The 15,068-nt window shown below is 40.3% G+C and overlaps 1 protein-coding gene across 6 annotated transcripts in view; it reads right to left on the bottom strand.

Moving 5' to 3' along the window:
• slc6a6b (solute carrier family 6 member 6b) overlaps positions 1 to 15,068 on the bottom strand; it is a 48,735-nt gene that overhangs the window by 12,964 nt on the left and 20,703 nt on the right. For all 6 annotated transcript variants that reach the window (XM_060910416.1, XM_060910415.1, XM_060910412.1 and 3 more), the window contains exons 4-11: positions 12,113 to 12,347; positions 11,475 to 11,607; positions 9,884 to 10,018; positions 9,574 to 9,677; positions 9,330 to 9,454; positions 7,547 to 7,659; positions 4,415 to 4,552; positions 2,287 to 2,389 (exon numbers count right to left, since the gene is read on the bottom strand). In XM_060910416.1, the coding sequence (XP_060766399.1) occupies positions 2,287 to 2,389; positions 4,415 to 4,552; positions 7,547 to 7,659; positions 9,330 to 9,454; positions 9,574 to 9,677; positions 9,884 to 10,018; positions 11,475 to 11,607; positions 12,113 to 12,347 (1,086 nt within the window). The remainder of the gene's footprint in view (positions 1 to 2,286; positions 2,390 to 4,414; positions 4,553 to 7,546; positions 7,660 to 9,329; positions 9,455 to 9,573; positions 9,678 to 9,883; positions 10,019 to 11,474; positions 11,608 to 12,112; positions 12,348 to 15,068) is intronic.

Genomic DNA, 15,068 nt, shown 5'->3' on the forward strand with positions numbered 1-15,068 from the left:
AAGCTAACGCACTGAATTTTACTACTGCTGGACCTCACTAGCCATCTTAATCAAATTATTCCTGTAAGACTAACTGTGAGCCATTAACTCTGAATATATATTATATTGTTCAGTGTTCAAAGTGAGCTAGCTCTACATTTCGCATGATATTATGCTTTATGCCGTTGATTTAATTGTAATAAAGATAAAACAAAGACAGCTCTTCATACACTAGCTACAATGTATGTTTGCCTTTGAATGTTGCACAAGCAAAAATTACCTCAGCTTTTTTTATATAAACAAACACTAACGACTTGAAATTCATGCTTAGCAAATTAACTGTTAATAACTAACAGCTAACAAGCTAAGAGTCTAATATTAGCAAGTGGTATAGCTAGCTAGCTTAAACAATTGGGCCTTGTGAAGCTAATTCCTAGCTATTATGACTCTTCGGTATAATATCTTATGTACACAATGTTCAAACAAAACTAGCCATGTTAGTGAGCGATACAGTTTCACTAACTGTGCATTTCACAAGTCAAAGTCCTATGTGGCGCGTAGGGCAGCACTGATCTCCGTTTCCCTCTCACCTATTACATAGCTAGGGTTACAGTGGGGGGCTAGTCCTCTGGTAACCGCGAGAGTATGACTCTCCACTCGCATCTTGCCAGACGGTACCATTTTTATGATGGTCTTTGGTATGACGCAACCGACAGGCGGACACGCTAACCACTAGGCCAACTCACGGTACGTTTCACAACTAAACAGTTGGAAATTGATGCTTTGTAAATTAGCTCTTACTAACTAACAAACTAATATTAAACTAACTCAGCTCTTTTGTATCATTAAAGGCAGAGCTAACACATTTCACTGGGGTTGTTTTTCTCCTACTGGTCTATCCATACAGTGCATTTTTGCATAAGTCATCTGGCATGTGATTTGCAATTCGAATATTCAGTCTGCTCATTTGATTGCCTGTGTTGACACATGGAAAATGTGATTTTGTACTGCTGTTAAATAGTATACACGTAATATCTACTACATCGCCAATGCGTTTATCGTTTATACCCCTTCCTATAGACCCCTTCGCAGTAAACGTCATTCATACGTAAGAGGAAATTGCGCGCGCAGCCTGGACCCAAAAAAGACTCAGCGACGGTAGAGACGAGAAGAAATATTTGGAAGAAATGCCTAGTTGTTGTGTTGTCGGGTGTCAGAATCGTAGCAGTGATGGGGTTAAAATGTACAGAATTCCAACAGGATCTCACCCATTCCAAAAAAAAAAAATCACCGACGTCTATGGCTACAAGCCATCAAACGTGTAGACTGGGATGAAAGCGCCATCAAAAATGCACGGGTTTGCAGCGCCCACTTCATCACAGGTAAGATCAGGCTATTTATTAAATCTTTCTTTTTTATTCTTTCTAGTCTTCGTTTATTGATGTAGCAAAATACTTTGGTAGCGTTTGTCTGATTAGCTGGGTCATAGTTACACAATGTAATGAATATTGTTAGCATGTTAACTTAGCTTTGCATGCAATTTTGTTTGTAGGAGAGGTCTCGCTTGACTCAAGCAGTCCAGATTTTGTGCCATCGTTATTTGTGTATGCCGAAAATCACAATTTTAAAGCAAGGATGGAAAGGTAAAATTGTGTGCCCTCACTCTAAATGCCAACTTGCGTTGACTGCTCTAACCTAGCTCCCGCCCCGTTCAGTTTCATTTCCGGTCTCTGCCTCTCGCTTTTTACGCAGCTCTGATTTCTCTTAGCTGCACTCTTTACACTATCATTCCTTTCATGCCATTACCTCCTGCAAATTGCTGTTTAGTGTTGGTATTTGCTGTTGTAGCTAAAGCCACATTGCCATCACATCACTGGCATAATTTGATTAAAACAAAATGAATATGAATGTCCCATTGTTAATCAAGTTGTAGTCTCGCTGTAACCAGAATGTTGATGGCAGGCTACTTTTGTAAATAGGTTTTTTTTTTTTTTGAGTTTGACATTTTTTGTAAATAGTATGACTGCCTTCAGGTATCAGAGGAAAACTTACTAACATCGTCCGTCCACTCTTTAATTAAATACGGATCCGGTAGGCGATGTCCACTTGTTAGACTTAACTTATTTATGTAGCGTTCTCGATCTTGTAACGACAATTGTTTGGCATAATCTGACAGCTCATAATGCCAGTCTATGGGCAGCGCCATTGTTTCTGAGTCCAGGCTGCGCGCGCATCCTGGCAACGGTCGGTTTGTTTACAAACATGCGAAGGGGTCTATTTACGTGAAATGTCACTTGTTGAACTCACCATAAATCCAGGCTACTGCAATGCATTCAAAGAATGCAACCCACAAAAGGCACACACCACTGGCTGCATAGTAGTCAAAGAGTTGAAAGACATACATGCCACCCTGAAAAAAAGAAGAACAGAGACAGGGGCATAATATGACACTCAGGCCTATGCACAGGCTTTAGACTCACAAAAAGCAAAGACAATGCAATAATGCTGACGACCGGACCAGGACTCGGACAGCAGAGTGCCTACACAGTTCACTAGATTTCATTGTACAAAATGGCACAGGCCTCAGTTACGACATTCTGCTTTTAAAGGACATGGGACATGAAACATAAATGCACGCTATATCCGTTTCTTTCCATTAAAAATATGAAATAATTGCATCAACAAATACAAAATTATCTATTAAATTCAGCAAAATCGTTATATTCGTGATGATTATATGGCATTTCTGCTCGAGCTCCGATATGCATATTTTACAACCGGAAGAGCCGCTGTCACGTGATCATACGTCACAAAAACTTTCGGGTACAGCACAAGTGGGTAGATGAATATGGAGAAGTGTGAATTGTGATGATGACGAATGCGACAAAATAGTTTTTGTGTCTTGGATGACAAGAAAATTGTTTCGTTTTTAGAGTGTTTAACGTACATTGAACATCATGGTGTATTGCGACCTCCCAGTCAGTCAGATGCGCTGTTACTCCTGTTAGCAATGTAGCTAGGCTCAGCATGGCCAATGGTATTTTTTGGGGCTATAGTTAGATGCGACCAAACTCTTCCATGTTTTTCCTGTTTACATAGGTTTATATGACCAGTGACATGAAACAAAGTTCAGTTACACAAATTGAAACGTGGCGATTTTCTATGCTATGGAAAGCCCGCACTATAATGACAGGCGTACTAACACCTTCTGCACGCTTCGACAGCGCATTGATACCTTCACTCGGAGTTGTACCATTATTTTTTAGACAGGGCGGACGGACCAGGGCATTCGCCCGCCTGGCCGTGCCCGACGAGGAGCGCTCTCGGCCGGCTTGGGAGGCAGACGGCAGCCCCTCCTGGAAGTGTGGTTTTACCATGGGCCTCATGCGGTAAGGATTAGTATTATAATTTTGGGTGTATCAATTATTGATTATCATAATTCTGACTCGTTTCGCCATTTTGAATGTTTTCATCTCGGACTCTGGAAGCACTGTATCTCAATCAATCTCGAAAAATATCAGCAAAAAAAACCTAGCTTGCAACGGACTTTAGCTAGATCTATGATGAACTTTCAATGTATGATACAAAAATAATACTTCTTTCAACAGATCATTAGCCTTTGAGCAGAATTGTTTTTAACTTACCAGGAAGTGTTATGGAGCCGACTGCTTTCAGTTTCATGGGGATTGAATGAACTCTCACTCTCAGAATCATCTGACCCGTCAGAGTAAAGACAAGATCCATGTTCATGTGAATTTCCAGCTATCGGTTCGAATTGATAGGGTCTAACTTCACATCTCTGTGAAACATCGGGAATGTCACTGTCGATGGTGTCCATTTCGGTAACCTGTTTACATTAGATTCCCAAGCGCTGGCTCCTTGAAAAGTTTTTGTGACGTCACGGGTCGGTCACGTGACCGCTTAGCTAATTAACGAATCATTGTTTTACGCTGATGTATAAAAAAGTTGAATAATGTGATGATTTTGACATTTTTGACGCCCTGCAGTGATTTAGATGGCATTTCTTATGTCCTTTATACATAATTATACCCAGAAAAAAATCCATGTCCCATATCCTTTAAGATCGATGTATGAGATTTCTGTGTTTATGTATGAGACATAGGTCAATCTGTAAGATTTTAAATAATAATAAAGGCATCAAAGGAGGCATAAATAATTAATTGGAGAGATAATCCAACACTGATGTTAAAACCTATTTGCTATACAAGTCCCTGGACAAGCTGTTACTCTGGAAACAATGCTATATTACAGCAAGCATATTAATATTAATCTTGCAGCCAGAACTACGTGCTGTTGTAGAAAATTTATCAACACCTTCAAACCTTTTCGAATCGAGTATTCAATAACACTGTGCTTTGATGATTTAGTTCGTTTTACAGTTAAGGATTATCCGAACATTTTTCTTCAAACTTACCTTGGTGACCATGGCAAGTCCCAGCAGGTAGCTCATAAAGCATAATATAGCTATGAAGATTTCTCGACGGTAACCCTTCCGTAGGAAGGATGGATACAAATCTACCAGTGAGGTGACCTGTCCTTCCACTTCAACAAACTGTCAGAGTAAAACAAAAATAACAAAGTCAGGGGACTTCATGGAAACCAGGTTCTACTGGGCTGCTAAAATAGCTTGGGCAAAGGGATTTTAAAAGCCACAAAAGCGTAAAGAATGTGAGAAGGGAGTATTTTGTACACAAATTGTGGAAAGTGAAGTCAGCAGCCAATAAAAAAAAAAAAAAAGCATCGCCTACTTTTTGATTATTAGCTGATTATAATTTCTGCATTGCGCATAGATTTCTTGACTTGATTATGTGTAGAGAAGCTGTAGTCATTCCATTTCAAAGGCAGATTCAATTTAACTTGGCTAACTTCCCTGGACCAGTGAGCATACTAGATTAGCAAAGTATACAATTTCATTTAGGCAGTGAAATGTGATCGACCCAACTCATGCAAATGCAAGTGGAAATCATTTCAAGCCATACTTCAGCAGGAAACTTTTGGTCGTCTTCTGACAATACACCTATGCGAGTAATTACCATTACTCAGGCTTGCCCAACCCTCTTCAAGCAATCTCTAATGACCCTGCGTCATTCCTGAATGCAACCACCCACTAGCTTGCATTATTTTCCCCTATTTATGTTACAAAAGAACAACCTAGTCAATATTGAACTTTAAGAGCACCGATATGATTAATCGATCTACAAAGATTATCATCCTTGACCACTGATCTTGTCAACGGATGTCTCTGATCACCTGATGATTCTAAAATGGCTGTCGCTGAGCCTTTTCTTGGTTCACATTATGGACTTTCTTTTCAAGATCATGGCGCATACGCAAAGTCTAAGGGCCTCTGCATGCTCTTGCGACAAGGCTTTCGCAGATAGCTTTTCGCAGACAGTTGTAATTTATCGTTGAGCGGGGAGTAATAGGCGTGCGCGATGTTATTCACCGCCACAACGCAAGGGGGCGCGAAGTCGCGAAGTCGCTAGGAGTAGTTGGTGGGTGTGGTTAGTGGAGTGTTTATCCTCCGGTTACTTATAATGACTAGAACTGGAGTCGTATAGATGTACGTACTTCCACACTTCCTCGATCAACCGCTCTTCGTGCTGCTCCATCTTCGCTCGTGTTTTTAAAAATGGCGGTCGTGAAAACAAACCAAACCGGGAAAGTAGGGAAGCTAAAGTGCGTGTACAGCGGATGTAGAGTGGACCAATCAGAGCCCTCTTGTCTGCGATGCTGTCTGCGAGGCTTCTGCGGTGGTCACAATTTTTGGGAGGTGTGCGCAGAGCGTCTGCGAAGGTGGGGGGGCTACACAGACGCCATCTGCGACGCCAACTGCGAGGACTGCGTTGTCAGCATAAATTGGCCTTTAGTCGAAGCAATGTATATTTCTGGTGTTTTTTCCTGACCGTACGGGGTTGGACTTGGATTTGAATGTCTACATTATTAAAGTGGGTAGTCAGGCATACGATTGAGATATCCAATCAAATCAGTGTGCAATACGGCACAGTGATGTGTATATTTAACAGTTCTTCCACAAAATCAAGTCGTACATAAGCTGATAGCTGGGTTGTTTTACAATCAGGGTACAAAGTTTGTGTCACAGGGGTCCAAAATTCAAATTGATTCAAACTGGTTTTAAAAAAAACTATCAAATCTGCTCTTTTGGAAATTAATACACATATGAACATAGGCATGTGTAATAGTTTGTATTATAACAAGATTAAGTGTAGCTTTAAGCAGGGCTGGGAGAAACAAATGAAGTGATTCTCGGCGAGGACATTTTTTTTTTTTTGACAATTCAGAATCCACTACTTCCATAGTGCTTTTAAATATAAGGCTGTAAGCTTTGTGTTAGTTGTCTCTAATATTTATGTCCCAATATCTTGACCACATTTTAGGATGAAAATAATCATTTTAGATATGTTATTTTGTATTGAAAAATCAGCTGTCTCGGAGAGGACATTTTTTTGACACAATTGCATACTAATTTGATCAAAATAGTCTGAAAACTTACTGGCATTCAACATTAAAACTTAACTATGTTTCCAATGATATGGGACCAAATATTTGTTTTATGGTATAAAGAATGATGTAAGTGCATCCCTTTTGGAGCTACCTGTGGTCAAAAAAGCACTTTTTCTAAATGACACGAGTAATTTTGCTAAATATGACATATATTGCCATACATTCACCAAAAATAACCTTATCACCAAATATATTTTTTTGCATGGTAAATAGAGCTATCACAGGGCTGCAATAAACAACCAAGTTTATTTAGTCAAGCCTTTTGATATTGAAGTGTTAAATGTGATTTTTAGCTTGCGTACCCTGATTGTAAAACAACCCAGCTATAAACCATGTACGACAAGACTGAATGGAATAACTGGTTTATTCTATCCACATTCACTGGATTTTGAGAAACGGAGCATTTTTGTTTTTTGCAAATTCGATAAATAAAAACGTTATACAAAACGTCCGACAAAATCATTTCCGCTCAGAATGTAAACAAACCGGCGAAATGACAGCAGCAATTTGTGAAAAATGCTATCATAATAATTCTTGGAAAAATAAAAAAGGTACGTTCTTACCATCAAATACTATTATTCCATATTTTGTTGCTTTTTTTAAAATATTTTTTTGAGTTTTTGTTTTCAAGTAGAGTTTTTATTTTGTCCTCGGCTGGTTCAGCAACACGCGCCGCCATTTTGTTTTTCTCTACTCATGGTATATGAGCTGATAGCCTAGTAGTAGAGTCGCCAATCAGAGTGCACGACTGCTCATATCCAGTGAATGTGGATAGAATAAATTACCGTATACCATTTTGAGATCATCTTTTGAGACTGGCCCACAACGTAACCCATGAAAGGGAGAACGTGAAAGGAAAACTGAAAGTATGTGTGAAGTGCAAATATCAGGGCAAGTACAAATCTTAGGGCGATTCATTTTCAACTCGCATGTTTTTTTTTATCTGCCTGAGAGTTTAACTAATGTTTAGTATGCAACTCCGGTGGCTGTGGAGTAAAATAACTAATCACGAGAAACTGACCTGACTGTCGAGACCTAGTAGCAGAAGCATGATGAAGAATAGAATGGCCCAAAACGTAGGCAGTGGCATCATCGTCACAGCTTTAGGGTAAGCAATGAAGGCCAAACCAGGACCTAGAAGGGTAAAGAACAGAGAAGGGGAGGGGAGGTGGAGGAAAGTATAATTAGCAACGCTAATCATATGCGCCTTTTGATCCATGCTGCTACACTGCGCCCACCAGCATAGATCAAATAGAAAAATAAACCAAAAATGCGCGGATAGACCCTAGGCGTCAAAGCAATAATAGCAGGCAAATTTTAGCCACGAAGGCTGCAAATACTTTCATTCAATTTTCTTGTCGTCATGACATTAACCAGACAAGAAACCTTCTAACAAATCCATATGCTAGTACTACACTACTATCGTAGTAGTAGTAGTACTATAGAGGACTAATGAGGATGAAAAAAGGGTTTTTTTTCCTTATATACATAATGCTGCTCAGAGATCAACAGCAGCAACAACAACAGAGAGGAACAGGCAAGTGCCTTCTCTTGCCAAAGCCTCTTACAGGTAATATTTGCTCACCTGGCATTGCAAAACCCATTTAAGACATAAAAAAAAAAACCCGGCAAACACATACAGCAGCACATTTTAGCTGCTAAAAGTACGTTCAGAATCCAGGCAAGCAAATTATCTGATGACGTCTCTCTCCAAGCACAGAATGATTCTCTTTATCAGGGCCAGGTTTTGGCATTTAAAGCAAGCAGGACTCTGGCCACACCCAGAAGAAAGTCTTCTAAAACAATCCATGTGCTTTGCTTACCTTTCAGGATGTTTCATTAAATAATATATCCAGTATGGTCATATACACACTACGACTCTTTTGGGAGAGTCCTACCGTATGACATTAATCATATTCTTCTGCAGAGCAGCCCAAGTAAGTTTAAATAAGATGTGATGTATAAACACAGCCATAAAGATTTATTCTTTATACACAATGTGAAGTGAAGCTGAGCATGCCAGAGTCTCCTTAGAGGCAAGAAATAGCATTGCAGATGAACTAAACATTGAAAAAGGGAACCGGTGAATCGATCGATCCACCAAATCACTTCACTTCATTAATCTAACACTGAAAGGTGAACCAGAAGAGCAAATCAGAGAATTTTAAATCTGAATGGAGAGGGCATGAGGAAGTAAGAGCTTGATTATTGAAGATCTGAACAATTGTCCAATATGGTCTACAGAATGGAGGAAAAGGACAAATAACATTCTGCTCAGAACAGCAGCCAAACATCAAAAATGCGTAGCTGGTGGAAGAATCAAAGTAAAATGCATGTAACAAAACAGGCCAGCATTCCAAAACAATCCTGGAACCATAAATTTATTATTTGTTCTGTGAGCTTGGCACAAGATTTTTCTTGGTAATTTTCCCCCCTTAATATCTGCAGAAACAGGCTTGATGAGTTCTAACAGAGCTGTTTCAGACTAACTGTAGACTCTTCATCGTTAGTGGACTGGACAAGATCCAATCAAGGGCTCAGCTTTCCCAGGGTCTCCATGCACATCCTCTCAATATATTTCCATAGTTTGTCTGACGAATCCAACCAGAGTGAGAATCGCTCCCGGACGATTTACTCCACTAACAACTACATCTTCAGCTTGTTTATTTATTAATTCGGTTTTAGTACTGGTGTCTCGCCGATTTTGTCGTTGTTGCTGTTTCTAAAACGACTGACTCATTTTTGTGTCTTTTTTTTATTTGAAGTAACAGTGCCCACCATCACTGCTACTTTTACCCTCGTACCTGACTCTGCCACATCGGCAATGTCCACCCCTTGCTCTTGTGCCATGAAGCCCAGGATGGAAAATATTGCGAAGCCAGACACAAAACTGGTAGCGCTGTTCAGGCCTCCCAGCAGCAAACAGTCCCTATGTCACACATATGTCATGGATCTTGTTAATTAACACAAAAGGAACCTAAGTTCCCACTTTTTTGCCTGTTGACTGGACTAATTCCATGGCCCCCATCCCGCGGTGAGGAAGCTCACCTGTAGCAGTTGTATTTGTACTTGTTGTAGCTCCCCAGTGATGTCATTGCTCCCAAACATATGGCATAGGAAAAGAAAATCTGTGTCCCTGCATCAATCCAAACCTACACAAAATATTAACGAAGATATGTTAAGACAAGGATCGACTGATAATAAGTTAATACTTTTGCTGTTTTTTCACAAAATCAGGTTACAATACAAGCCCTGACTGCATGAAGTATGGGTTGTACCTTAATGCATGTAATTATTAATTAATTTCCCTAGTGGTGCTCAAGGTGCTACATTGTTCCACAACAGCATGAGGTCTTACCTCAGGATCCTGGAGACGGGTGATATTTGGATACAGATAGAACTTGACGCCCTCGGATGCCCCAGGAAGTGTGACACCCCGGACCAGGAGGATACCCAGCATGACAAATGGGAAGGTTGCCGTGATGTACACAACCTAAAGGAAAAGATTGTATGGATATAAGTTAAATATGAACCAAAGCGACAGGTCAAAGCCTGTAACTGGAGATTTCTAACACAAGTAGCAAGACCTGTACATTTCAGATCAACCTTAAAAGGATATATCAGCATCATTTGCATGTTGATTAATCCAAGAATGGACAGTGTCCACAATACAGAGCAGTTAAGGGAATAGCTGTGGTACATGTTGTGAGGATTCATTGCAGGAGTCACTCTGCTCAGTCGAAAAGCTACGACAAGTATATCAATCAATAAATAAATAGGCTACCAGACAGAAAAAAAGCAGCTTTACGACGATACTGTGGTCAGTTAACTCCAGGTAGCTGCTCATATCTATGTGAAACAGGTTTGTTGTCATCATTATAGACCAGAAACACTAGGGGAAGGTTGTTTGTGAGGGCTACTTTGGCATACTGTACATCACCAAAATTAGACCAAGTGTTCATGGCCAGAAACTCCATGTCCCCTCACCTGAGAAATAATTCAATAGACTAGTACACTGTAAAAAAAGAATAGTTGAGAATACTTGAAATTTCAAGGCAACAGTCTGCATTAAGAATTTTATGTTTTGCCAATGATGTGCCCATGATAATCCAAACTATGATAAAACTGTTATCTTTATTAAGAATTCTTAATTAAGTCAATTTTCAATTCCTCATTCTGCCAACATAGATTTCTCTTTTTGCTGAACAGTGGCATTCACAGTAGTGCAAAAAGGCAATTGAGGTTATCAGACTTTTTTTGGGGGGGCTTTTTTCACCTTTATTTGGATAGGACAGTGTAGAGACAGGAAATGAGCAGGACAGGGAGGGAGCAGGAAATGACCTTCGGTCAAAATCGAACCTGGGTCCCCAGATTTATGGCATCTTATCCACCTGAGCCACAACACCATACCCATGACATGGGTTTTAAAAATGTTTGTAATTGTGTAGAACAATGAAAAAAGGCATGTATACTTTAATGATAAATTGTGATAACCTCAGGGGCGTTGTGGCTCAGGTGGATAAGGTGCCATACCATAAATCCGGCGACCCGGGTTCGGTTCCGACCTGAGGTCATTTCCCGATCCCTCCCCGTCTCTCTCCCGCTCATTTCCTGTCTCTACGCTATCCTATCCAAATAGAGGTGAAAAAAGCCCCAAAAAAATCTAAAAAAAAAAATTTTGATTGCCTTTTTGCACTACTGTGAATGCCACTGTTCAGCAAAAAGAGAAATCTATGTTGGCAGAATGAGGAATTGAAAATTGACTTAATTAAGAATTCTTAATAAAGATAACAGTTTTATCATAGTTTGGATTATCATGGGCACATCGTTGGCAAAACATAAAATTCTTAATGCAGACGGTTGCCTTGAAATTTCAAGTATTCTCAACTATTTTTTTTTACAGTGTAGTGTCCAGGATACCATACAATCCACTGCCGAATTTGACTCACCTTTCCGGTGGACTTCACGCCCTTCCATATACAGAAGAAACAGATGACCCACACAGCAAGGAGACACAGAGCCAGATCCCATTTCACAGGGCCTATGTTCTCGATGCCATCAGAAATGCTGAGCACATTACGTCTGTAAGGGACATGAGATACTGGTGAGCCATTTCAAGAACAAAAAGAGCCTTCTTTAATATCAACAAACACCTTGAAATTGGGTAATCTACTGATGGCCGAGAAAGAGATGTTTGAACGGAGGGAGGTTTGAGGCTGAAACGAAACAACCAGCCACATACAGTGTAGAACAGACAAGGCTCCAGATTCAGCCAGTCCTCTCCAGCCCCTTTACTATGTAATTAGTTTATGTGAGCCGAGTCTGTGTTAAACTAAGCCAGTCCAGCAAACACAGCAAAGACAAGACCGGGTTGTAAATGCGTTGTTACCAAAGGTTATTGAGGACACCTGCTATCTGACACAGTCACAATAGCACTGTGCAGTACACATCTACGCAATTCTTTGAAAATCCTCTGGGATTTAATTTTCAGCATTGGTCGAAATGGAGCCATTTGACCTACAGTAATCTTACCATAAAGCAGAAGAGATGGAAAAACAAACAAACAATCTAACATTTAAACACTTACTCCCAGAACTCGGTGACAGGTGACGTGTAGTTGCTTATAGCGGCAGGCCCCAAGCTGCTCATGTTCTTGCGCAATGTGTCCTCTATACACTTGTCTGTGTTCCACTTATTCTTACAGCTGGCCCAGGGAAGGTCAGGATTGAAGGACTGGAACAGGTAGTACAAGGCCCAAGCCAAAATCACAATGTAGTAGACGTTCAGGAGGGAAACGATCACGATGGAAGCATAGCCGATACCTGCATGGGAATAGTGGAAACATCAACAGAGAGACATTAGAGATACTTCAACAGCAGCTGAGAGGAAGGTTCTTAAAAAGACATCTTAGAGGGATGTTTTTTTTCTTTGCTGATAAATAACATAGCTGACAGCTTCTGTCATTCAAATAAGAGTTTTTCATCAAGTTATTTCATTCTCTGAGGACTTCTAAACGATCCCTGTCAAACAGGAACGCAAATTACTGGATGACACGTGCAGCTAATCAGGACCGGGCACATTTTAGCAGTTAGTCCACGAAATCGAGTCGTGAATGAGCTGACAGCTGTAAGTCATGTACGACAAGATTGTATCTGCATTCACTGGATTTTGAGAAACGGAGCTATTATGTCCGACAAAATTAGCCTAGTAAACTAGACCCACCCGCCTAGCGGCCAAAAATATTTTTTGCCTAGCGAATGGGTCTAGCCTCGCACCATATAAACAAAAACACCCCGGGCATCAAATCGTGCCCGCCAATCACAACGCAAGGTTTTTGTTTGGATTCTTTGGGCGGGCTTTTGCAGGAGTGACGACAAAGCTGCGCGACGCTGGAGAAAGCGCAACAGGGAAGATGGCTACGGCTAGTGAACAGCGCGCGTTTGACTCCGCTTTGGAATCAGTTTTAGAAGAATTAGACTTGGAGTTTTCGTTGAAACATGAGCAGGAAGAGGCTCTCCGCTCATTCCTTTTCAAGAAGGACGTTTTCGCTGTTTTGCCGACCGGCTATGGCAAAAGTCTGATCTACCAGCTAGCTCCGCTCGTAGCCAAAAGGATGGGGCTAGTTTGTGCAGTACAAAGAATTAATAAACAGCTTTGAAACATTACTTTTTGATTGTTTCTTATTTTCCCGTTATTATTTTAAATTTAAGGGAAATTATTTCACCAAACACCACTAAATAAAAACTCTCAAAAACAGTTTAAGCAAACCCTTGAAAAACACTTGGAAAAAAAAAATGAGTGTATGTGGTACAGACTCCAAACTTATGGTCATTATCTCCAAACTTCTTAATATCTAGAACCTGTTTATTAATTAATACGCATTTTGAAAAATTATTTATTTCAAGGCCTCTCCCACTGCTTTCTGTCGCTCTGACTACGTCACAGTCACTGTTGCGCTGATTGGTCAGAGCGTTGGCCTATACGCACAGAGACAGTTTGAAAGACAGCGGTTTGTTCCTCCTACCCGCTTCGGAAATGTCTACGGATCGAGGCCAGACTAAATATTCACATTTAGTCTGGCTTGCCAGGCTACGACAAAATCATTTCCGCTTAGAATGTAAACAAACCGGTGAAATGACAGTGACAATTTGTGAGAAATGCTATAATAATAATTCTGGAAAGGGGAAAAAAAAAAACGTTCTTACTAATGAAATACTTTCATTCCATATTTTGTTGAGCTTTTTTTTTTGTATTTTTGGGGGTTTTGTTTTTGAGTAGCTTTTATTTCGTCCTCGGTTGGTTTAGCGCCGCCATTTTCTTCTTCTTCTTTAGGGTTTTTTTTTTGGCAGATGGCAAGCCAACTTAAAGGTGCATTACCGCCACTGACTGGGCTGGAGTGTGGAACAGGATATATTGGGGGGGGAGAAATATATTCTTTTATTTAGCTATTTCTGTTTGTTTCTTTTAAATACTTGATAACAAATAGATAGTTTTCACATGACGTCACAGAGTCTGGGATTCCCTAGTGGCGGCCATCTTGCGGGTCAAGCTTACCGTACGGGTCACTGAGCACACATTGTAATGCGCGAGTACAAAGTCTTCAAAAGAACCCAAGCAGGCTATTTAAAGCTAGCAATGGTGCACACCTGTTGTATTCACGGCTGTCGTAATAGGTCAGATGATGACGTCAAGCGGAGCTTTTATGGAATTCCCACTGTATGGGAGCACGAAGGTGAGCAAACAAAGAAACTCAGCATACAAAGGAGAAATCTATGGCTTACAAGAATCAACCGCAAGGATTATCAGCCTTCCAAACACAGCAAAGTCTGCTCCGATCATTTTATAAGTGGTAAGTTGTTTAAATAAACAATCAATTGTGTTTAAGTTTGTTTTTGGAAACCAAAACATCGTGTAAACAATCTCTGGAGGATGCCTAACTGGAACCGCTGAGTGTACGTTTACATTGTAATGTACACTTAATATCGCTCGTTTGTCACGTTTCTATTTGACACTTGTCACTTCACTCACGCAAGGGTCATTTTTGAAAAACATTTTAGGTCTATTCTGTATGCAGGGATGCAAACAGCGCGCCTTTTGGCGGATGCCGCCTTTTTCACGGCTGAATCGCGCAGATCCGATTTTTTTTTTTTAGGGGGGGCGTTGGAGTGTCTGATTATAATTTCAAAGTAAATTCTGTATTAAAATTACTAAATAAGCAACGTAGCCGGTAATAGCGATGATCCGTTTTGTTAGCCCCACAAGATGGCGGCTGGAGGGTGTTCCCCGGAATGCCGTGACGTCAGTGAAAACTATCTATTGATATATCTGACTTGATGCGCGCTGCCATTTTGTTTTTCTCTACTCACAGTATATGAGCTGATAGCCTAGTAGTAGAGTAGGCAATCAGAGTGCGCGATTGCTCATATCCAGTGAATGTGGATCGAATCAATTTCTATTATCAAGAGTTTATAATTCCACTAAACTTCTCGTTGAATCTTATCCATTTGAAAAACAGTTAGAGAGTATAATCCCTCAGTGAACCT

The sequence above is a fragment of the Neoarius graeffei genome, chromosome 26 (genome assembly GCF_027579695.1).
Source record: "Neoarius graeffei isolate fNeoGra1 chromosome 26, fNeoGra1.pri, whole genome shotgun sequence".
Classification (NCBI taxonomy): Eukaryota; Metazoa; Chordata; class Actinopteri; order Siluriformes; family Ariidae; genus Neoarius; species Neoarius graeffei.